This window comes from Bos taurus, chromosome 9 (assembly GCF_002263795.3).
Source record: "Bos taurus isolate L1 Dominette 01449 registration number 42190680 breed Hereford chromosome 9, ARS-UCD2.0, whole genome shotgun sequence".
In the NCBI taxonomy this organism is placed as follows: Eukaryota; Metazoa; Chordata; class Mammalia; order Artiodactyla; family Bovidae; genus Bos; species Bos taurus.
The window spans coordinates 18537720-18563963 of NC_037336.1; the positions used below are offsets into that span (position 1 = coordinate 18537720).

Sequence of the window (26244 nt, forward strand, 5' to 3'; positions counted from 1 at the left end):
TAGACACATTAGACTATCAACAGGGCCTTCATTTAGGGAGAGAGACTGAAAGGAGAGCATGAGGAGGAGAGAAACAGTGGAGTTTTAGTTTTTCCTTTATATATCCTTTTCATGTATGGTGTCAATTTTAATAATAAACATATCTAACTTTTTCATAAAAAGGGAAACAACCAATTTCAATCTAATTTTATTGCTAGTAATCAAGTAACATTTAAAAGTGAAAAGCTAACTAATAGCCTGCTTAAGGGACAAAAAGTATACTAAGAAATCTATCTAAAAAAAAATTTTTTTTACACAAAATTAATGATACAGTTGATCCTTGAACAATGCAGCACTGACCCTCCTCCAAGTCTAAAATCTGAGTACAATGTTAGAATTGGCTATCCCTATCCAAGGTTCTGCATACATGCATTATGTAGTACTACAGGTATTATTGAGAAGGGTGTGGCAACCCACTCCAGTATTCTTGCCTAGAGAATTTCATGGACAGAAGAGCCTGGCAGGCTACAGTCTATGTGGTCACAAAGAGTCAAGACACAACTGAGTGACTAAGCTTAGCACAGTACACATATTATTGGGAAAAAATCCATGTGTAAATGGACCTATGCAATTCAAACCCATGCTGTTCGTGAGTCAACTGTACTAAAATTTTGAAGTTTTATTTTATTTCAGTTTTAACTAAAGAAAAATCCAAAAGTTACTTTTAGAATATCAACCAGCTTAAAATGACATGGAAGAAAATACTCAAAAAACTTTACTGATGTGTAAACAGAAAACAATTATATGGAATTTTAAAAACTACATATATATAAAATGTAATTGTGCATATAGAAGCATACAGAAAAGCTTCTGTAAGTTTCCAATAGCATCTCCATGGCTCATTCTAATGAAAGAATCACAGGCTATTTTCAAAGTACCCTATAGAAACTGTGTGTAAAGTAAGGCATGAGGATTTAATATCAGTAGAGCAAACTGATAGTGGTTTAAGACTGAAGCAGAAGTGCCAAAGAGGCACTATAAACTGTAGGAAGTCTGAAGCCAATGAACAGAGAAGAAGCAAAAGAGCCTGAAACAGTGAAATAGCTCATGATGGCTTCATTATTATGAAATAAGAACATAACTCAGGTCTATAACCGGAGAAGGCAATGGCACCCCACTCCAGTACTCTCGCCTGGAAAATCCCATGGACGGAGGAGCCTGATAGGCTGCAGTCCTTGGGGTTGCTAAGAGTCGGACACGACTGAGCAACTTCACTTTCACTTTTCACTTTCATGCATTGGAGAAGGAAATGGCAACCCACTCCAGTGTTCTTGCCTGGAGAATCCCAGGGACGGGGGAGCCTACTGGGCTGCCGTCTATGGGGTCGCACAGAGTCGGACACGACTGAAGTGACTTAGCAGCAGCAGCAGGTCTATAACTACATTATCTGGTTAAAAATCAGGTCATTTCTAATTTAAGTAAGGACTCTGTTTCAAAAGTTCTTTTCCTCAATTGATTACTAAGCTAGGTTAAAGCCAAAAAGCCTAATTAAGTTGCAATGTAAAGAGTACACCTTAGCAGTTCTTATGCTGAGCAGAATTTCTATGAGAAAGTACATTTTTAACAATGGTTGGAGATGGCAGAAATTTATCTTTCTAGATATAGTCCAACTATTAGAGTGTAGAAAACAATTTACATAAAAAATATGAATACAAAATATGATGAAAAATTTCCTTAAGTTAAATAGTAACTTAAGTAAATAGCAGTATAAATAATTGCAGTAACATAAAACAGGTCACCAAAATTAAGTTTTAATGCAGTATTAGTTAAGTTAAAATGCTATTGGCCTGCTAAGCAAAAGTCATTAAGAAAGATGAAAAGCTAAAAGAATGATTTCATTTATGTCAAAAAAAATTTAAGACATGTTAGCCAATAAACCTACAAAGTCTGCCCAAGATTAGAACTCAATGTTTATCAAAACTGCTAACCAGCAGATGCAAATTAAATGAAATTACATCTTTTAAAAACTCTAGTTATATTTCAAACTAAGCTACAACTATAATAAAGTAGCCCAAATTTTCCTAATTTCACTTTTAAGAAGTATTCATAAGCTAAATTAATAAGAGAACAATATTTAATATTATTCTATAAAAAATCTGTGAACAAATATCTCAATGTGGTATCTAAGAGAAAATAAAACATGTTGGATAAATTCATAAAATACAGTATGAAGAGAGTGACCATTGTTCATATTTATTTCTAAGTGTGGTCCACAAACCAGCAGCACCAGCATCACTGGGAACTTGTTAGAAAGGCAGTATCTCAGGTTTACTCTAAACCTACTACCAGATTCTGCATTTTTAACAAGATCCCACTGTTAAATGGGATGTGTGTTAAAATTTGAGAAACACTGCTAGGAGGATCAGTAAATGGCTGAAAGAATCATTTAGCTTTCCTTTGGCAGTAGCTACAGCAAGCAAATGATTCTAACCTGTAAAACCTGTTTTCCAGTCTCTGTTTAATCGTACTTAAATCCGTTGGATATGCCACTACAGTGCAATACATAGGATACGCTTGCAGATCCACAGGGGCCACAAATGCTGAAGCAATATCTAAAATAAATGAACAAGTAAGTTTATAAATTCATCTTTTTATTGCTTAAAGTACTTCACAATTCTTCTTGATATAAGCCTTAAGTTCAAATCCACATAAAGTCTACCACTATCTTTTGACAGAAAAAACATACAGTTTAGCTAACACAGACTCACTTTTTATTATGTCTGCATTTGTACTGCAAAATTCTAGGAATGTTATTCAAAGATTCTTTAGAAAAGATGATAGACAATATATAAATCTGACCTATTAAAGAACATCCACATGTATTTCCATAATTAAAACCAGGTCATTCCTGAATCTATGTGTTTGGTAGTAATTGTTTTGACATAATTACTAAAATTACTTAAGATAGTATGTGAGACAGTAATTCATTAAGAGCTGCCATCTTATAAAAGACATCAGATGAAAATATCATCCAATATGTGTCTCCAATGTCTTCAGCTCTTATTCACAGTAATTTCTGCCTTAGATTCTTTGAAGCAGATTCCCTACTCAAATGTATACCTACTCAGTATGTATTTAGTCTACCCAGAGTTCAGATAATTATGTTCTATGGTCACTGTTCTTTCTTCAAACAAAGCAAAGCAGTTCATATACCCTCATCTCTCCCTTTACAATATTCTATTGTGTATATGTATATCAAGTTAAGAGGGAAAATGGTATACCTACCCATCTAACTCAGCTTTCAACCCTCCTCCTCTAATTTACATCATTCCAGCCTAAGTATGTCAAGGGTTTTAAAGTTAGGTTCTGGAGGATTTACATTTTTCACTGGTACCCTTGGCATTTCTAGAGCTCTCACTCTGAAACTCAGTTTGCTGTTGTTCAACTGATAATTTGTGTGTGACTCTTTGTGTCCGAAGGACTGCAGCACACCAGGCTTCCCTGTCCCTCACTATTGATACTATAAATATATCCCATCCTCTGTCACCCCCTTCTCCTCTTGCCCTCAATCTTTCCCAACATCAGGGTCTTTTCCAATGAGTCAGCTGATCCCCAAAGCCAAAGTATTGGAGCTTCAGCATCAGTCCTTCCAATGAACGTTCAGGGTTGATTTCTTTTAGGACTGACTGGCTTGATCTCCTTGCAGTACAAGGGGCTCTCAAGAGCATTCTCCAGTACCATATTTGAAAGAGTCAATTCTTTGGCATCCAGCCTTCTTTAAGGTGCAACTCTCACATCCATAACATGACTACTGGAAAAACCATAGCTTTGACTACAGGGACCTTTGTCAGCAAAGTGATGCCTCTGCTTTTTAATATGCTGTCTAGGTTTGTCATAGCTTTTCTTCCAAGAACCAAGAATCTTTTAATTTCATTGCTGCAGTCACCATCTGTAGTGATTTTGGAGCCTAAGAAAATAAAGTCTGTCACTATTTTCACTTTTTCTCCATCTCTTCGCCATGAAGTGATGGGACTGTAGTCTATGATCTCAAGTTTTTTGAATGTTGAGTTTTAAGCCAGCTTTTTCACTCTCCTCCTTCACCCTCATCAAGAGGCTCTTTAGCTCCTCTTTCTTTGCTTTCTGCCACGACAGTGGAATCATCTGTATATCTGAGGTTGTTGATATTTCTTCCAGGAATCTTGATTCCAGCTTGTGATTCATCCAGCCCAGCATTTTTCATAATGTACTCTGCATAGAAGTTAAATAAGCAGGGTGACAATATACATCCTTGACATACTCTCTTCCCAATTTGGAACCAGTCTGTTCCATGTCTGGTTCTAACTGTTGCTTTTTGACCTGCATACAGATTTCACAGGAGGCAGGTAAGGTGGTCTAGTATTCTCATCTCTTAAGAAATTTTCCACAGTTTGCTGTGATCCACACAGTCAAAGGCTTTAGCATAGTCAATGAAGCAGAAGCAGACTTTTTTTGGTACTCCCTTGCTTTCTCTATGATCCAATGGATGCTGGCAATTTGATCTCTGGTTCCTCTGCCTTTTCTAAATCTAGCTTACACATCTGGAAGTTCTTGATTCACATACTGGCTGATGCCTCGCTTGAAGGATTTGAGCATATACCTTGCTAGCATGTGAAATGAGTGTAACTGTGCAGTAGTCTAAACAGTCTTGGGCAGGCACTGAAATTCAACTAAAGCATTTATAATTGTTTCAGATATTTGAGTCTTGTGTAAAACTGCATTTTAAAAAATCACTTAAAAATATTTGAAAACACTGACTTATAACAAAAAATAATTTTGCTTGAATAAATTTTTTTTTTCCCTTTGCTTACTGGCAACATTTTCTAGCTATCTTCATGCATATATATGTAAATAGATAGATACACACACACACACACACACACATAGAGAGAGTATATACATATATATTTTTTCATATGTTGTTATTATTTACCTAGTGTCATCAACTGGTTTATTCCTGTAACAATTCTTTCACATTCTTCATCCCTGGGATTGGAACCCCATTCACCATCAAGAGGCTTATAGATCAATGATCTGGTTTCAACATCGGTTAAAGGAACACTGGTACCTAGTTCTTCAGGAAATACAGCTGAAATAGAAAGAAATGAGATTTAATGAAAATATGTGGTAATATCAGTAATATTTAAGTTACCTTTAGAATCAGAGTTGATATTTTTATAAAATTAAACTATACCTTTGTAAAGATTTGGTAAGTATTAGTCTTTATTTTCATTAAAGGAAAGTTATGTTTCAAGAGTCAATAAAATTTATTCTTTACAACATTAATTTCATGATTAATTTTCTAGATGAGCATGTAATTACTTCTCCAAAATTATACCTCACAACTTGCTTTATTATCAGTTACATGTGAAGGATAAAGTATTCGTATAAAATCATGAAAATTAAAAAAAATTTCTGAGTAATTTCGTAATATATAATCTCTAATTTACTCTGATAAAACATGCCATGTGAATTTGAACAAAAGTGGTATTTTTTTTTTTTTTTCAGAAATGTTTTAATCAAAGCCTCACTGTTTTTCTAAAAGTGTAGGGACAGTCAGAATTATGAATAATGACAGATGATGCTTAGGCTTTTTGCTCTTAAATGATGAAGGTATGCTTTCTGCACGTCTGAATCTTTAATAAAATAATTAGGGGGTGGTGGTGACATAAAAACTACAAATCTGCCAAGGCAATTTTTCTTTGAACAAGACTTCAGGAGAGAAACATTTGGAAATATGCTACTATCTGGTCACGAAACTCCTCCTCCTCTAGAAATGTAATTAAACTCTTGAGTGCCTATATACGTATAACGGAATAGAACAGAAACAACAAAAATCACCCCCTCCACACAGCAATATACTGAGGTCGGAAACAACAGTGTATTACTGTTACTCATTCATTTCAAGAAGTACCCCAGGGATTATATCTATTAGCTTCATTTCTCTCACATTCACAATAGTCTGATATGAGTTCAAATTCAAACCTTAACAAAGGAGAGAAATAAAACTGGAAGGTAAGTCATGTAACACATTTACAAGCCGATTAACACATTGTACAGTATTAAACAACTCTAATTTAGCAATGAGATGAAAAAGACATTATTGGTACTGGTCTCTCAAAGTGACAATTTCTAGAAAGAACTAGTCTTAATCAAAATCCGCATGACCATTTTCTCATTTCTAAGATTTACCAGATTGGGTTTACTTTTTTCACATTATCTTTTTTCTGAATTTTTTTAATATAATAATTAGTGAGGAATTCCATTTGTAAATGATCAGTTCTACTATGTTACAAGTCAGGTTGTTTTTCTTTTTTAAAAAATTCTTATCTGATAGTAAAAGTAACATACTATTAAAAAAAACAAACAGTAATGTAAAAGATAATTTGTGGAAGTCCTCATATCCCCATCCTTTAAAACTTTTTAGACATATACAGTTGTATGTGTTTTATTTTCTTAAACTGAAACAAATATGGGCAATGACATAGAAAATGCAATATCCAGGCTTAGACACACTGGTCTTTTCTCAGTTCCAGGAAGATGTCATTCTTACTGCCAACGGCTAACTCCCAAATTCTAAGGCAATGTGTCAGGCCATATGCAAAATGACAGTTATTATAATTACCTACTCATTGAGACCTTACATGTGTCAGGCTCTATAATAAGCACTTTACACATATGATATCATTTAATTCTCATAGCAGTCCTGTAAGAAAAGTATTAGTTTATAGTTCCAAAGACTGAATACTAAGCATCTCGAGTTTCAAGGCGTAAAGGAACTTGTCAAGATGACACAGAGAAAAGATGGCAGAGCTAGGATATGAATCTATACTTCATTCAAAAAAGCCTGACCTCTCAGTATTATGCTGTATTCTATGTATTTTGCTGGAGTTGTAAAAATATCTTTGCTCCCAAGTGCTCATCTTCTACAGTGAATAACAACAAGCAAATCAGTATATTTTGCTGTAATTATCTTCAACCTTCCCTCTTAAACTACAAATTCCAAGTGGACAAGGATTATGTTTAGTCTAGTCACTATTATGCCTCCCCTACCTCCAGGGTCAATAAAAATGCATGTGGAATGAATATTTTCTACTTGCTCTTCATCAAGAACTCTTTGTACCTACAAGTTATCAAATCAGATTTTTATTTAAGAAATGAATTCCGTAACAGACACAAAAAACTTTACACTTACCATTGTTAGGTATAAGCTCCATATCCCAAGGACTCATCTTTTCTGTATCTCCATTGTCCCAGCTTAAAGAAAGGAAAACCTTTATATTAAAAAATCTAAACACTGCATTGCAATTTCAATAAAATCACACTGAAAAATAAAGTAACTACTTCAGTGTTTAAAAGGAGTATCTTTAGCATTTTAACAGATGGGGAAAACATTCAAAGCAAGTCAGGCTGAACCAAAACACAATACTTCCTTACCAAACATTGTAGCACTGGAACAAACTATCAGGGTACTCAGGCTGAAGTGGTTCCTGGCTCTCAATTGTTCCAAACCACCAGGCATCATCTATGACTGATCTGAAACGGTCACCTGGCCAAGAATAAAAGCCATTTCATTACTCTTAAATGAAACGCTGCTGCTGCTCCTCTTTCCCAAAGTATCCCTTTAAGATGCTAAAAAGCCTGTATTATTATTAAAAGACCTATAAAAAATGACCTACACACTCCAAAATAAATTAGTAAATAAATAAAATCAGCAATACTGAGAGGAAAAGTTATATAACAAGCACACCTGAAGTGTGACTTATCACCTTTCAGACCATTTTTTACCATTTATTATGGTAAGGAGAAATTCACTCTTTATTTTAAACATTTTTACCAATCTACCACTTTACACTCACTTTTCCTTCCTACAGAAAGAAAAAACAAAACAAAAACTAACCTTTGTAAAACAGACAGCACTCTATAATCTTTTCCTTAACCAACTGCATTCAGCTGTCATATTACTGAAAACTGCTTTCCTCAAAGACTCTGATAAGCTATCTCCTCACCTTCCCTCCATGTCATATGAAAACTGTTAACTACTCCCTGCCTTTTTACCATGCTTTCCCCTTTCTAAGCTCTCACAGTACTTAAGTGATTTTTCTCCTGGTTAATTCTGAAAGATTTGAGTTCAAATAACTTATCCATGTCACTTTAAACAAATTAATCTTATCTGAATCAGTTTCATTTTCAAACCCACTTTAAAAAGTGTTTATATTCACATTTTTTTACCAAAAAGGATTTAACAATGTACAAAGACATGTAGTCGTCCTTCAATATCTGTGGCAGATTGACTGGCTGCAGGACACTTCAGATACCAAAATCTGTGGATACTCAACTTCCATATATAAAATCACGTGTACGTGCATGTAACCTACGTATACCTTCCCGCATACTTTAAATCATCTCTAGATTATTTATAATATAGTTAATACAATGTAAGTGCTATCAAAATAGCTGTAAATACTATGTAAATAGTTGGCCAGCATAAGGCAAATTCAAATTCGCTTTCTGGAACTTTCTGGAAATTTTTTTTCTCCAGAATATTTTTGCTGCAAGGTTGGCTGAATCTGTAGCTATGGAGGGCCAACTGTAGGAGCATAAAATGCTTTGAAAAAAATAAATATAGTGACAAAAAAGGAAAGTTGGAACCAGGCTGTTAATAGAACACAACTGCATGTTGCTGAGTTATATATATGTATGTATATACATATTCTGGGTGAGCATGCACTGAGATCAAATTTAGGTTCAAATTCAAGCATTCAAACAGCAAATATTAACAGGGAAATATGAGCTATTACTAGAGAGTCTCTAACTGCTCCTGAGATACATATTAGTGACACTATACTTAGTGAGAAGACATTACATAATTTAAGAAGCAGCATTACTGACATCACCAACACCTGAAGAGTAAACACAGTACTGAGTTTCATAAAGCTATTTCTTGTGATCCTACTTAGACTGATGACATTATGCTAAAGAAGAAGAACTGGATAACATGTGCCGTCCCACAATGAATGATACTGTACGATAATGACAATAAAATTAGAATAAGGTCTACCAGCGGAGGAGCCTGGTTGGCTGCAGTCCATGGGGTCGCTAAGAGTCAGGCATGACTGAGCGACTTCCCTTTCACTTTTCACTTTCATCCACTGGAGAAGGAAATGACAACCCACTCCAACGTTCTTGCCTGGAGAATCCCAGGGACGGGGGAGCCTGGTGGGCTGCTGTCTATGGGGTCACACAGAGTCGGACACAACTGAAGTGACTTAGCAGCAGCAGAGTCTACCAGAGTAAGCCTTAAGGACTGGCCGAAGTAATTATTACTGATGTAATTTTAAATAGCAGTTGGTAAAAACATCTTCAGAAATAGAAGATTAACTAGTTACCAACTTTAGAAGAAACATTAACAGTAATTTATACATTTAAAATTATAAGATCCAAATGAGAACATTCTGATGTACATCCATTTGGACTATCTCTTCAATATGAACAATGCTTGCCATTATTTCCTTACTTATGTTGTCAGTACATTTCTGGAATATTCCTGGGTTCTAACTGGTAATATTTGTTCTGCCAACTTATTGGCAGATGCATGTCCTTAAAAATCAGAGATGAGAAAACTTCCCTGGTGGATCAGTGGTAAAGAATCCACCTGCCAATGCAGGAGACAGGGGTTTGATTCCTAATCCATATGGCGCAAAGCAACTAAGCCTGCCTGAGAGCCACAGCTATTCAGCATGTGCTCCTGAGCCCGGGAGCGGCAACTACTGAGCCCACGTGACACAGAGCCTGTGCTCTGCAGTGAGAGAAGCTGCTGCAACAAGAAACCTGTGTATCGCAACCAGAGAGTAAGCCGGCTCTCCACAGCTAGAGAAAAGCCCATGTAGCAACAAAGATGCACCACAGCCAAAAATAAATAAAATTTTTAAAAGAGATGAAATTAATCTTATCAACACATGGAAATAATTTTAAAAATCACATGTACCAAAGGCTTATATCCAAAACCAAGAACTTTTAACTCTTTCTTCTTGAATTTACTTACAGTTTTCTACGTGAGTATATAGCTATTCCTTTACTCATCAAGTTCAGACATTAAGTATTGGCCTGTCTCCATATAACTGTATATAAAGGGTATGTGCATTTTGTTTAATCCATTTTCAGTTGTCCTCTGTCAGGCTATACTGTATAAATATTGTTCACTAATGAGTCCAATAGCACACAATTCCTTTCTTGCAAAAATCTGTATAATCACTTCATTTTCTCTGAATTTTATGAATAATTTCCCCACATTCTCTAACAACTCAAACTATAAAACAGTCTTCAATAGATAATTTCCCACAATAATGACAATAAAGTCAAAGTCAAACATGTTAGACAATTTATCAGTTTTACTTTTTCTCCTGAAGATTTCTCTCTAAGAGGACAGTGTCTTCTGGACTGTTTTACAGACTTGCCAGACAGATAGTATTCTGAGACTTCTGCTGACTATTACTTGGGAATTTCTTTTGGCGATTTCCTGTCCTGAATTTCCTGTCTCTTACTGAGATTCCTAGTCTTTATTATTTCCTTATTTGATAGAAAAAACGAACACGGCAATGGACTGGTTCAAAATTGGAAAAGGAGTAGGTCAAGGATGTATATTGTCACCCTGCTTATTTAACTTATAAGCAGAGTACATCATGTGAAATGCCAGGCTAGATGAAGCACAAAGCTGTAATCAAGACTGCCTGGAGAAACATCGATAACCTCAGATATGCAGATGACACCACTCTTAAGACCGAAAGCAAAGAGGAACTAAAGAGCCTCTTGATGAAGGTGAAAAGAGGAAAGTGAAAAAGCTGGCTTAAAACTCAACATTCAAAAAGTAAGGTCATGTCAACAGGTGCTATCACTTCGTGGCAAATAGACACAGAAACAATGGAAACAGTGAGACTTTATTTTCTTGGGATCCAAACAAAATCTCTGCAGATAGTGACTACAGCAATGAAATTTAAAAGATGCCTGCTCCTTGGAAGAAAAGCTATGACAAACCTAGATAGTGTATTAAAAAGCAGAGACATTACTTTACCAACAAAGGTTTGTCTAGTCAAAGATATGGTTCTTCGAGTAGTCATGTATGGATGTGAGAGCTGGACCATAAAGAAGGCTGAGTGCCAAAATATGTATGCTTTTGAACTGTGACGTTGGAGAAGACTCTTGAGAGTCCCTTGGACTGCAAGGAGGTCCAACCAGTCCATCCTAAAGGAAATCAGTCCTGGGTGTTCACTGGAAGGACTGATGTTGAAGCTGAAACTCCAATACTTTGGCCACCTGATGCAAAGAGTTGACCCTGATGCTGGGAAAGACTGAGGGCAGAAGGAGAAGGGGATGACAGAGGATGAGATGGTTGGATAAGGCATCACCGACTCAATGGACATGACTTTAAGCAAGCTTCAGGAGATGGTGGAGGACAGAGAAACCTGGCATGCTGCAGTCCATGGGGTCATAAAGAGTCAGACACAACTGAGCGACTGAATAACAAAATTTGATGGAACACATCTTTCAAAGCTTTCAGAGAAATGGGACATGGGATGCAAATTTTTTTCTACAGCTTGCATGTCCCTATTTTTAATGACTACACTTCCATAATTTTTCTTTTTATAGCACACAGGTATACCCACTCCAATATTCTTGGGCTTCCCTTGTGGCTCAGCTGCTGAAGAATCCGACTGCAATGCAGGAAACCTGGGTCGATCACTGGGTTGGGAAGATCCTCTGGAGAAGGGCAAGGTTACCCACTCCAGTATTCTGGACTGGAGAATTCCAAGGACTGTACAGTCCATAGGGTCGTACAGAGTCAGACACAACTGAGTGACTTTCACTATAGCACACATGTAAATCTCTGTATTTACCAAGACCAAACAACAAACAAATCACCACACTAATCCCTTCCAATGGTACTAGAGGAGGAATGAAATGCTATATCAAGTGAGGTGCTTTCTCAAAGCAAAATATAGCATATAGGCATGATACTCTACTTCAGAGTGGTCCTTTTAGAAATTCTTAAATACTCTAGTAAATAGCATAACCATCTGTATATAAAGTACCTTAAATGCCTGGAGACTTTTAAGGTTTTCTAAAGTTTTTTTGAGTCTTGGTTACAATATTAGTTTTAACAGAGGTACCCAATAAAAGAAAAAAGTCAGTTTAGTTTAGGTCCCAGTACAATTAAACATTTTCAATGGAACACATCTTTTGTTTCAAGTTTGAATTCTGTCATTACTTCTTTTGGATAAAAATTTATTTCAGTACATATACTAACAAAAGGAATAGTTATAAACAATCTTATACACAGTTACGAAATATGAGAAAAAACATTCAGATTTCAACATCATCTAGTTTAAAAGTATTATTATTCTTTAAAACAGACAAGCAAACAAAAAAATACCCCAAATTCCTGATACAATATCTTACTTTCCTATTGACATTGCCACAAATGGCAATATTTATCTGATTATCTAAATAATGAAAAACATAAATCATTTATTAGATAAAACGATCATTACAACTTCCAAATAAATAACGCACCTATATTCCACCGCCTATATTTTGCATCTTCAAATTGTTGTCTCAAGACAAGGAAATCTATAACATCAGGCATATCATGGTACCTATTAAAACAGAAACAAATTGATCAGGTCACATAACTACAGATATCTAAAATACATTCAAATGTACCCAAATCTTGAAAAACAATCTACAATACTAAGAAACTACTGCCTCTTTCAACAGTCCTTACTTCATTGTAAATGATCCACCGGTCAGTTTACCAGTATCAGGATCTAGAAAAGCAAGTTTAAGGCAGCAAAGGGTAGGCAATCCCACTTCATACTTTATGCCAACTATTTTCATCAGTTCTTGTTCCTGAAGAAGATATAGAAAATAAGAAACCATATTCACAAAATAATCTGTTAAACACTAGGTGACTATTTTGTATGTATGTATAAAAACCCACTGAGCTGTGTACTTAAGATTGGTGCACTTTGATGGTATGCAAACTATATATCAATTAAAAAAAAAGAAAACCTTATTGAAATAAGAATTTTCTAATACAGTTCCAGAGACTGAGAAATAATTTTGAACTATTACTGATAAATCTAGAAATACTTTCAAATTTACAAAGATGAAGTTTGCCTTAATATGTTAATGTTGTCCAATTCTCAACATAATTACATTTTAGTCCCAACTTATAAACTATTAGAATATATATAACTCAATCTTAAGTTTCTTTAAAAATCTATGCCTATGAATTATTTCAATTAAAAGAAAAAGCTATCTTCATGAAACAGTTTCTTACAGTGAAAATAATAACATTAAATACAACTTTCTCTATAATCACATCTTTTGGGGCTTTAAATCATAAACACCATACCCGCAGTTCCATTTTATGCCATGGTTGTTTTTTGGGATTTATACTATAAATTTTATTTTTCCGGGCCATCTCAACATATGCTTCATGTCCTTGTCGGAAATAATAAACCTAAAAAGTAAATAGTGTCACAATTTTAAAACTTGCATGTGTTTCCTTTAACCAAAATGCACAGTATCAGCTAAAACTGTAGGAGATTTAATGTCCTGTAAATGAAAAGAAATTCTAATATTTTGATTTTATCCTTCCTCCTTTTCCTTCAGCTGTCCTACTATCACTTAATAATACCCAGTGTTCTAAATAACATTAAAAGGTTAAGGATAAGCAGTAACTTTTTGGCTTTTTGGTCTCACCACTTTATTTTAGGTTGTATAATAAAGTATGTTGTAACTTGGGGTCATGTTTAGTTTACTGTTTACCTATTTTGTAGCAAGGAGTTTATACAAAGGCAGGGAACTTTAAAATGAATAATCTATTTTCAAATATATTTTATCCTTATGAAGAGAGCAAGACATGTATTTATTCTCATTTATGGAGGTCAAATTTAAGTGACTCCTGACTACCGCTAGAACTGGTACGTGAATACAGCACTCTGATACAAAGTGTTCTTCCCACAACTAAAACAGCTGAGCTTGTTGAAAAATGCTATCCAAATTTATCCTAACTTTTCACTGTAAACCTACTGAATACCAGATAACCCTGTCTCTTAACATTTACACAAAAAACAAGGAGACATGTACTCCTGAGTGGAAAACTTTGGTCTAGTATATTTTCATTTTAAATTCACAAAAACATAGTCCAAAATGATGACTGATCAGGACTAATCACATTTTCTTAAAAAATTAAATGGTAATTGGAAGATAACATTTTTTTTTAAGATCTAAGAAACATTATGAACATTATAGTTATTTAAACATTGATAAAATACTTTTATGAAATAAAAAAAACCCACATAATTACCCTTCAATTAAAAATAAACAAATGTTAAATTTTGCTTTTCCTTTACCATATATTTTAGGAAAAAGAAAATTGGCCACAACATCCTCTTACTAAAAAATACATACTGGTTTTTTAAACGCTAATAAACCTCTATTCTCTTACAATATTTAATTTTCTATCGCAATTTTTATAGCAGCCATAAAAAAAACATTATTAAAGCTTTCCTCTTAATTTTCCTTTTTTCCATACAGAGCTACAAAACGTAAACTGAGATATGAGATACTTCATAAAACTGCTACAATTCTCTAGAATTCTGTTTCAAGAGCTGTAAAAAGTGTTTAAAGTTATTTGAATGAAACAAAGGATATTTTTTAGAAGTTAAAAAATACCTCATCACCCATCTGTGGCACAAATGGGCATCTTCGGGGTAAAGTGTCTGTAATCCATGTTGAAGGTAACCATTCTTCCAACGTCAAACCGTTTTCCGTTAGTTCTCCCACAGCCAATCTCTAAGAGTGTAAAACAATATCAAATATTATCATGAAAGCACTCATCTATCAGTCTGCCCAGGTAGTTAATAACACAAAAGGGGAAAGGGATCTTTGTATAAAAATGTATGTTCTTTAAGTATTAAAAAACCTTATTCTGGGAAGATGGTAGTAGTGGCAAAATAGTTACGTTCAATCTCACCAACTCACTCCATAAAAAAGTACTACATCAACCAAAGCTCCAAAGACAATATTCAAAACAAAAGTAGGTGATGAGATATTCCCATAAACAACAAAACAGAAGCTCTGTGTAGTTGCCTTTCCTCTAAACATTCTCTCAGTTTCACAAACATTGGTTTGTCCATGTAACAAACCAATACATATTTGAGGTTTTTCTTTAAAAAACCCTAGGCATAGCATGTTGCTAAGAAGTAAGAAAGACATTCTTATATGGGCTGAGCAGTGCCAGGATACAGAAGGCTAACTTTTATGGGCTGGACATTATACTTGCATATAGCCCAAGAATATTCCCTAGTCCTGTTAAAGTAGCCATTTCATATGTAAGCTTCTAAAAAAATTTTTTTTTTCAATCAGAATGCTCTCAAGCCAGGTCTCTTACGTTGTAACTTTCTGAATAGGCCTTTAAGAAAAGTTTAAAATTTCTGGTCACCTACAAGTGGCCATGATAGGCTGGAAACTCTTACCTTAGACTTTGGAAAAACCAATTTTCTAAAAGCTGAAACCTAACATATATAAGTAGAGAAACACCATGTTGCTGATTAGAAATGTTTTGGTTCAGTGTTTGTAAACTAAGACTTCTAAATTTTATTCTCTTGTGTTTGCTTAAGAAAAGGGAAGTTATAAGGCAGCTATCACCGTGAGTTAATGAAAGTTCATAAAAAGAAACACAGTCATAATGGGATATGAGAGAATACTACTTGCAGCAGGTTCCTTTAGCTGTTACTCGGTATTCATCTTCCTACGAACTCTTCTTCCTATTAACCACCTTTATATTTCTGTTAAAATACATTAGAAGAACTCTGTGGAGAAGAACGGAGGGATAAAGGACTCTGGCATTTACTATACATGAGATGAATCCATCCCATGTACTGAGATCCACAGATTGTATCAGTCTTACATATAATGAGGTGCTCAGTTAAAGTATTTGAAAAAGGCTTCCTTTGACCTAGGTAAAACGAAAAAAGGCAGGAAAAGGCTAAAAATTACTAACTCCAGCCTCAATATAAACTACTAGTTACACTACTCAAGTATTTCTTCCCAGAGTGGGACAGCTAACAGCTCTTACATGAAGTCAGGTAAATTGGATATTAAATAGAAGTAATCATATTTATAACTGTAGGACTATGGCATAACCAAGAATCATTATGATAATAAACCTTACTCAGATCCTGGGGATCCTTGAAGTTTTGGTTAGATTTCTGTCAGTACTAATAATCATTTATGGTTATTTAAACAATAATTAAATAATAATAAATAATTAAAACATATCGATAGTTCTCTAAATTTCCAGCCTCATGCACTGAGACTTAATTTTGGAGATAAAGGTAATTAATCTATTTTCTTTCTATCCATGGCAATTCTTCTAGGCCCACCTAAAATCTGACCTCTTCTGGAAGGCTTATCTGAAACTCTACGATGTCTCCCTTTGGTTTGCCAATTAAATGTATCATGTGGTATTTCTCCTGTTTTGGGGAGAGGGGATTCAAACAACTTGTTGGTCACACATTGTTTTTGGAGTAAGTACTTTGTCTTACACTTCTTTTTATTGACTGTATTGCAGGCACTAGATGAAAATTCATTGCTCTGATTTCCAGAGCTCCTAAACAACATAAGGGATACATGTCAGATACTATCTGGGATAACTGTACTGCATCTCAGGAGAATTCTAATAAGCATGTGCCGAACAAGGTTTTTTTTTCTTCTATTGATTCAAACAATTAACCATATGGAAGATATTTTACTTTTTCACAGATGCAATAAACATCAACTAATGATGTCTCAGTTATTTTTCAGCTTTACAACTCTATGCAGAAGAAAGGAAATGTTACTGTGTTTACCTGAGATAAGATGACTAAAGAATAAGAGCAATTCTATCTACTGTCAGATACACTGATAGGCTGAAAAAAAACCATGTAAACAAAATCCAAATTACAGGGAGTAACCTATAATATCCGAACCTTGAACTATTTGAAACATGTACCAAACAAATTAGTGGCAAACAGACCCTGGGATAATACTTTAAGCAAAAAAGTGAAATTAAAACATGCCAAATAGTAACAATGGATCCAAATGTGGCATGTAAGAAGAAGCCTGAGGTATTAGTTTATGGATAATTATCAAATAAAAGGGGACCAGGTGAAGTAAACTGCATTCTTAGGACAAAAGAATTATGGGACTTAACACTGCAAACCTCCAAAGTTTCCAAAACCGTCTTGAGATGGAAAAAAAAAAAATGTTTACCTCATTTGCCAGATACATGGCTTAATCAGCTTTATATGTCTATCATGTAAAATAATGGGGTCAGCCTACATTTACCATCACAGGCAAGGAAGAGGAGGAATACTGTGGCTAATGTGTGGCATTCTCTTTGGTAAATATTCTCCAGACAAAGGCAAAGGAGGTGACAAAGGAGGCTGCAGAATCCAAATTAAAGTAATCCATAATTATATAGCTGAAACAAAACAAAAGCTCAATTGACGCAGATAAAATAAACACTTAAGACAGATGCAGTCTTGAAATTTTTCAAAGCTCTCTAAAGATAAACATCCTATAGTCTCCCTAGTATTTAATTCTACAGATAACATCTTCCATTTAATTCTAAAAATGGCATCGTTTTTAAAAAAACCTTGCGTTTGTTTCACCAAATGTGCTTCGAACTTACAGTCTTTTGGGGAATAGACAATATGTCCCTTGTATTTCATTTCCTTTAGAGCAAAAGTTAAACAGTTCCTGTTTTTTAAAAAAAAAATATTCCGACTCCGTAAGAACTAACAGATCTTATTCCCATAACATTTATCCCTTGTCTTTGATCCGTCTCAAATTATCCACAGACTAAAGATGTAGTTATCAAACCAATACTACTGCCCTAAGGACTAGTGATGGCTCACAAGCTCTGTAAATTAATGAAGGCTTGTTACCACAGTAGTATTTTCAGCAGTGATAGTTTGTAAGGATGGTTGAAAGACAAAGGCAATTAAAGGCTAATAAAATATGTTTTGTAGCATTATTTTTTTACATAAATAAACAAATTCTACTGGAGTCTCAAGAAAACTCTGCTCATAAGATCAAATGCTCAATATATAACAATATGATAATTCTACAAGTAAATACTCTCACACATTAAACATTTTAAAAATTGAGGAAAACTAAATAGATCTCTATATGCTTTATTTTACTACTGTGTAACTCCATGTTTTTTCTATTAATACTTAGCTGGTATACCTGAACAATGTTTATGTTTATCTGCTGCACTTTTAAAATGTGTAGTCTGTTTTCACAAAAAACATATATATATATAATATGTATAATATCTATTTATGTAATTATATATATAGAAAAATATAGATAATATATATATATAAGTATATAGCTCAACCTTTTGTTTTCTTTCTTTGGGCTTCTTTTTCTTTGGTGATACTGGTCCATCCTTTTCTTCATTTATTTTTTTCCTATCCTTTTTAATCTGTTTTTGCTTCTGTTTTTCAGATTCTTCTTCTTCATCTGAACTGCTTTCTGCTTTCTTGGTTTTATGCTTAGGAATTTTCTTTGGTGGTTGCAGATTAATTCCAGCATCTGCTGTCCAGTCAGAATAATCACTGGAGTAGTCACTAAAAGGAAAGAGGGATTTAAAAAATATACAGAACAAGATACGCATTAAGACTTGCTGTATGCACATGTAAAGAAAGATCATAATAAAAAGTAATGGGCATCCCTGGTGGCTCAGACGGTAAAGAATCTGCCTGCAATGCAGGAGGACCCGGGTTCAATCCCTGGGTTGGGAAGATCCCCTGGAGGTGGAAATGGCAACCCACTCCAGTATTCTTGCCTGGAGAATTCCTGGACAGAGGAGCCTGGCGAGCTACAGTCCATGGGGTCACAAAGAGTGGGACACGACTGAGTGACTAACAGACAATGACAGAATAGTACATACTAAATGAACTAAAAATACTTCCTAACTTTCAACTCATCTTCTAGGTTCTTACAAGTCTGCAGGCTTAACTTACTTAAATATCTCCAAAATTTTTTAGGATAAATGAGGCCTAATTAAAGTAGTTCTAATTAAACAATGAATTTAAATACCATTTTTAATTTTAACAAAAATATAGATTTGAGTGTCACATGTGTTCAAAATATTGTGGGGTCACAAAGGTAAGGAGCAGAGAGACGGTCAGTTTCCTCAATTCTAGTAACAGAAAGAGAGCTCTAGATAGCATAGGAGGCATCAACGTTGAGGAAGAAGCCTAAGAATTCCCTTGTTGAGGGTAGGTGGACACTCTTGATCTCCCATGGTAGAGCACTGGTGACATCACCGTAGCTAGATATCGACCTGCAAGGGTCAGAAGTATTCTATCCAGTGGGAAGACCCTGCCTGCAAACTTACTAAGCATCTACACACACTCGAGGTATAGATTATGCTTCAAAGCATAGTAAGATTCAGAAAAATGCAGGCCTTAGTATCTTATGTATCACTATCAATCATGTTTGCCATTGGTTGTATCTCACTGGAAACTCTAACAGATCTAAGCTTTACTAAACTGATGCTGCAAAATAAAGAATCCAATTAAGTTGTCTTCTGTTTTAATTTTAGAACATGAGAATATTTAGTACTTGACTTTTTAGTTTTATAAATATAATTGCCTTAATGGAATCTAAATTGTACTATGTTAAAATCAATTATCAGGTTGCCTAGACTTACTAATGTATATCCTCACTTCTCTAAAAATATCACTGACAAGGCTTAAGTCATATTTTTCTGGAGTTTTATTCTACTACCTCATCCTTCTGGCCCAAGTGTCTTTTTTTATGGGCAATTTACCTGTTATCTCCCTAAGAATAATCATTGCAGATAAAAGTCAAATAATTAAGGTGTTTTCTAGTATGATTTTCATGACTTCATCTTAAAACTTAAAATTTTAAAGTTACATAAAAAACATGTGCAGAAACTATTCTGGATATTTGGGAATATATCTGCAGGGCAAACAGCCATCCAATTGGCTATACTGAACTTACCAGCATTTATTTACACTGACCTCAGCCATGATGGCAATGGCAACCCACTCCAGTACTCTTGCCTGGAAAATCCCATGGACAGAGGAGCCCGGTAGGTTACAGTCCATGGGGTGGCAAAGAGTCGGACACGACTGAGTCACTTCACTTCAGCCATGATCACTGTAAATGGCACTTGCCAAACTGCTCACTGTTGCTATGCTATGGAACACTCAGCTCTTACAGAAAATCTGCTGCTGCCAGCACAGAACTACAAATGCCAGAGGCCTATGTTCTTTACAATAGTTTCTCCAACAGCTGAAGTGAACACTGTTTTTTCAAAACAAGAACTTTTATGCTGTTGCATGGTCTGAGATACAAGCATAACTTGTTTTATTGTGCTTTGCAGATACTGTGGTTTTTCTTCTTTCGTTTCTTCTTTACAAATTCAAGGTTTGTGGCAAGCTGGCATCAAGCAAGTCTATCAGTGCCACTTTCCCTATAGCATTATTTTTAAATTAACGATGTTTTTAAATGTTGAATTTTTTTTAGAGATAACACTACTGCACACCTCACTGTACAGTGAAAATGCAATTTTTATATGCACTAGGAAAATAAAAATTCATGTGACTTGCTTTACTGCAATATACATTTTGGTGGTCTGGAGTAAAACCTGAGGTGTTCCAAAATATAAATATACTCTATTTCCACTGCTAAACCAAAAGAAAGCAGGTTTTTCTTCTGCTGTCTTGTTTTAAATATAGGAAACTACCAGACATAATGATGAACACTTGCATATCATTACTAGGAGCAACTACTGTGGAAACAGGATAGTATGTCCTGTGACAATGTCCGTGATAATAAGAGGTGAAGAATTTTTACACATAGCCTCCTGGTTTCTTTGGAATTTTAAGAACTAATGCTGTCAAGGAATAAGTATCAAGGGCTAAACATAATTAGCATTCCCAAAGGCTCTACTCCTCCTTGTTACTAAGACCTCACAATGTCAGGCAAAGCCATTAAGCTCTGTAACAATATGAATCACCAGTTAATGGGCTGAAGGAATCCTTGCTTAAACGATCAAATGGGGTGGGAAAAACAGGAAAAAGGGAAAGCTTATTCTCATTGCCAGAAGAAAATACTACTAGCATTTAACAAATTTCACTATAAAAGATAGTTAATTCTACAAAATCTCATTACTTTCATAACTTAATGCATAAGTATTTCTCAAAACCAGTAATGAAACTAGTTTGTGGTTCAGTATTACAAATAATAACAGCATTCAGAAGATAAAATATCAACTGAGGAAAAAAGTTGAAAGCATCATTTTGTAGATCTAGTTACAATTTTAAACCCAAAGGGACTCTGAACTATGTTTCTGGTAGAAAAGAATCTTTACCTTTCTAAAGAATTTATAGTACTTGTGGGGAAAAAAAAAATTCATTAAATTACCTAGAACTGCCATCACTGTGCCAAGCTCTCTCTTCTTCTTCAGACGTTCCACCACTGACAGCAACAACTTCACCTTCCTAAGAGATAGTGAATACATATTTTACTGTGTAGTTTTACAGAATAACATTCTATATGATTATATTAATAGAAAATATCAGTGATATCCAGTAGTATGAATCATATTAGGATATCTTATGAAAATCTGATTTAAATTAGTTGTAAAATACAAGTCTCAAAGATAAATACTTATTAATAATGGATTCAGAGCAATCTCTTGGATGGATTAACTTTTTAAAGCCTCCAAACACAACTTCTAGATTGGGTGATACCGAACTTAAATTTAGGAACTTTTAGGTTTTATTATAATTATTATTAAAATAGCTTTATCATGTAAAAAAGAATATTCCAATTCAGGTATTATTTTATACACATAAGGAAGATAAAAACTACCCAAACACTCTGTTTCTCTTTAGCAAATATTCATTGGTCAACACACGCTACTACCTGTGAAGCCATTTTCTTTATAAAAATTGTTTTGTGGTCACAAAATCTTGCTTCAATAAAAATAGCAATTTATATTAATTAAGATTTTACTAATAGGTCAGAAACTGTTCTAAGCACTCTGTATATATCATCCCATTTGATCTAGACAAAACAGTGACTGGTGAGAGGAAACAGATCTTTTTTCCCCAGTTATAAGTGATTTCTGAAATATGTTTCATTGTTTTATTCTATTTACACTATCCTACCATTTAAAAAATTATCTCATTATTTTAACATATTGAAATCTTTGGTTCTCTATTAACCAGCAAGTATAATACTAATTCTTTTCACTTTCATGCATTGGAGAAGGAAGTGGCAACCCACTCCAGTGTTCTTGCCTGGAGAATCCCAGGGACGGGGAGCCTGGTGGGCTGCTGTCTATGAGGTCGCACAGAGTCGGATATGACTGAAGCAACTTAGCAGCGTAATACTAATTCTAGGGAAATAGGTTTTTAAATAAAAGAAACTAAAACTTCAACAGGCTAAGAAATTTATCCAAGGCAGCACAATTAATAAGCAACAAAGCCTATTTTGAACTCAGGTCATTTTACTTCAAAGCTTAATTAAACCCACTCTAACAAGAATGGTTCATGTTTAAATTACTGGGCGTATTCAGATTTCATGAGGATAATGAAACATATTCTTCTACTAATCAAATATAACATTTTGGGGAGAAAAATTTTCCCATTATCATGTCTTAAAAATGAAGAATGTAATTCCTCAACTTTCACAGAGCTTTGAAAATCAAGCAAATATGTAAAGATCAAAATCTAAAAGCAAATTATATTTAGCAAACAATCTCTGCTCACGGACTGAAAAGAAACTAAACAAATTATCTAATTTTTCCCACCTTTAGTATATTACTTCTTTAAAGAGGAAGAACAGAAACATACTTCTATATTCTAAATACAAAAAGGTACTATATAGAATTACAAAATATTTGAACCAAGAAATCCAAGACGGTTTCATTTTTAAATGATATATTGTGCCAAAGGTGATATTCTGTTCTCACTGTTCTCCTCTACAAACTTAAGGTAAAAACAAATTAGTTTTGAAGACAAATGAAAGAATTTGTAATTTTCTTATGTAACAGTTGTACCTGGAAATCCAGTTTTACTTGATTCGTATTTTTAAAATTTTATAGAAACTTTTATTTAAGAGGATACTATAAATCTTTCAAAAATAAAACACTTTATAATGCAAACAACTAGCACACACATATTTTATGTTTTGTGGTATATCTAAGTTGTTAAATGTCAAGTTTATATAAAGAGTATGTTTTCTCTTTTTGCCAGATTAAAAATATCATTTTGTTCTGGCTATACTAGGACCTAAAGCCAGCGGAGACTTTTAAATTATGGTTAGAAACTCTCAGTTTGAGCTAATATAACCCTGTCCATAGAGAATATATGTGGAGAATCCCCACGCATGCCTGCCACTGCAAAACATGACTTCGAAAGCATATAGCTGTCAACACTTCAGATCAGTCTTTGACTTAACTGTGAGTGAAGGGTAATAAGGAGAGTGGGGCAGAAGAAAGACAGTTGTACATCTAAGCAAGCTTGATTTATAAAGGCAAATGGACTGTCTTTGCTGAAAGAATATACAATTGTGTGGGGACAATGGTATTTATGAAAATACTTATACATAAGGAGTATTTTAAAATCTACATTGAGAAAGCTATAAATTGGTACAGAGATTATAAAGTAACTAAAACTGCTGACTGTCTATTCATCAGTTGTATTATACAGACTAGAGCTTTATGGTATTAAAAAGCTTGGTTTTGGAGTAAAAGGAACCCGGGTTTAATTCCTTACTCTACCATTTAATAGTTAGGTAAATGTGTAAGCTAAACATCTTTGCACTTCAGAGTCCTCATAATGGGAGTAATTAATTCAGATGCACTTGTTTTGTGGACCTGAGGTTATGAATAACTATGCCATGCCTTGAACACACACTATGGTCTTCAGCTATCACTGTCATTTTAAGACCTAGACATACCATGTTTGAGCTACATCTACAAATATATCAATGGATGCAAAGAATACAGGTTATATTTTAAAAAACAAATCAAAATGAAAACAGAAATTTATGAATGTGCTGAGCTCTCACATCTGAAGAACTTGTGCCATTTTCTATCTCTTCTGAAGGTCTAGGAGTCTCTTCTAATGCAGATCTTGTGCGGTAATTGTGTTGATTTGCCTGCTGCTTTTTGGATTCTCCAAGATCCACGAAATGTTCATGAGCATGATTCTGGAAAAAAGTAAATTCAATTTATTTACAGTATGCTTAAAGAAAATGCTTTTTAAAAGTTACATTTTTTTCTCTTTCATGTTTAAGATTATCACATAAGTAGAATCCCATGGACAGAGGAACCTGGTGGGCTGCTGTCCATGGGGTCGCCCAGTCGGACACGACTGAAGCGACTTAGCAGCAGCAGCAACAGACTGTAATACCAGCTCAAGTATTTTAACATTAAGCTAAAACACAGGTTAGTGATAGGTTGAAATTCACTTGCTGATTGATAGGTTATAAAAACCTTTTTTGATTGAGGATTCATAAAAACAGACTAAGTCTAACATTGAAATCTCTTATATCCACATCAAAGCTGTAAAACAGATAAAGGAAAGAGGACCTCAGAATGTGAGGCATAAGTGACAGGCAGAAGCAAACTAGGAAACAAAACAGTGATCACAAAGCTAACTGGTCGCTACGAGGCTTGGATACCAAGGTAACTGGCTCTCTCTCTCCTGCTGCAGGCAAATGTGGGAAGCAAATGTGGGGAAAGTCTTCTGCAGCAGAGAAAACAACTAAGAATAATCAAAATAAATGAAAGTCCAACACAGTTACAGACATCAAAAAACTCAACAAACTCAAGAATTTACACCTGAAAAAGAAATCCAACTAAAGAACATAAAAAATAAATGGAAAATACTAAAAATTACCTCCAAAAAAAGATTGACGTCAGACTTATACATACACCATGCAATAAATCATACAATAAAAAAGGAACATTATCTTCAAAGTGCTAACAGAAAATAGTTTTGAACCTCTTATTTATATCCTAACTCCTTTGAACCTATAATTATATCTTCACTTTCCCCCCTCCCCCCCCCCCCTCATTGTTTTACAAGGATCTCAAAATTCTGTGACAGATTTCTGGTCAAGTTGTTTCCATTAAAAAGTACTGCTTTAAAAAGCAGTTAATTTAAAATTACCACACAGAGAAAAACAGATGGTCCACAAAACATTCTCCTTTCCTTCAAGGTTTTGTTATCATTGCTATCATTAATTGTTCTTTGCTAAATGACTGATCAAGACAAAACAGCCCTGAGACAGTTCTTCCACCACTGATGAAGGCTGGAGTGCCAGGTATTGGCGATGATCTCAGTTAGCCTTCTGAGCTTTCTGGGCACACACCGTGACCTTGCCAGCTCTAGCTGCCTTCTTGTCTACTGCTTTGACGACACCATAGTAAATCTCTGTCTCATTCACAAATACCAAAACGACCCAGAGGATAGTCAGAGGAGTTTTCAACACACAGGTGGCTTGCCCGGAACCCTATCAACAGTGGCAGGCAGCATCAACACCTTTCAAGAATTTGGGGCTATCTTTCACAAGATTCTTCCCAGAACAGTGACCATCGTCATCTTCAGTTCAACAATCCTGCAAGCTATGTTAGTTGTGGACAATCCAGAACAGGTGAACAGCTGACTTGGTTTGGCTGGCTCAGGATAATCACTTCAGCTGTGAAGTTAGTTGCTTCCATCGATGGGTTATTTTTGCTCTCAGGAGCAACAATGCCATGGCAAGCATCTCTGACAGACATGTTCTTGACACTGATGTCTACACTGTCCTCCGAAAAGCTTCACTCAAGGCTTTAACTGCACAATAGACCTTTTTTTTTCACTTTAGTTGTAATGACAACTGGAGCAAAGGTGACCACATGCCAGATTTGAGAACCCCAGTCTGAGACTGGCCCACAGGGACAGGTCTGGTTCTACCTGGAGGGGCAGGCACCAAGGGCTTGTCAGTCAGACAAGTTGGTGGCAGGATGCCATTCAGAGCTTTAAGCTTCACTGTTCCACTGCTATTACCATCATTACAGGTGACTTTCCAACCCTCGAACCAAGACATGTTATTAGCACGTGGCTCCAGCATATTGTCACC

General features: G+C 34.9%; 1 protein-coding gene across 5 annotated transcripts in view; it reads right to left on the reverse strand.

Annotated features, from left to right (window-relative positions):
- The window catches only part of PHIP (pleckstrin homology domain interacting protein), a 128352-nt gene that overhangs the window by 19320 nt on the left and 82788 nt on the right, over positions 1-26244 (reverse strand). For all 5 annotated transcript variants that reach the window (XM_059890069.1, XM_024996925.2, XM_024996924.2 and 2 more), the window contains exons 21-31: positions 24187-24327; positions 21532-21608; positions 18470-18701; positions 14755-14874; positions 13430-13537; positions 12797-12921; positions 12586-12668; positions 7453-7564; positions 7211-7272; positions 4949-5104; positions 2471-2591 (exon numbers count right to left, since the gene is read on the reverse strand). In XM_059890069.1, the coding sequence (XP_059746052.1) occupies positions 2471-2591; positions 4949-5104; positions 7211-7272; positions 7453-7564; positions 12586-12668; positions 12797-12921; positions 13430-13537; positions 14755-14874; positions 18470-18701; positions 21532-21608; positions 24187-24327 (1337 nt within the window). The remainder of the gene's footprint in view (positions 1-2470; positions 2592-4948; positions 5105-7210; positions 7273-7452; positions 7565-12585; positions 12669-12796; positions 12922-13429; positions 13538-14754; positions 14875-18469; positions 18702-21531; positions 21609-24186; positions 24328-26244) is intronic.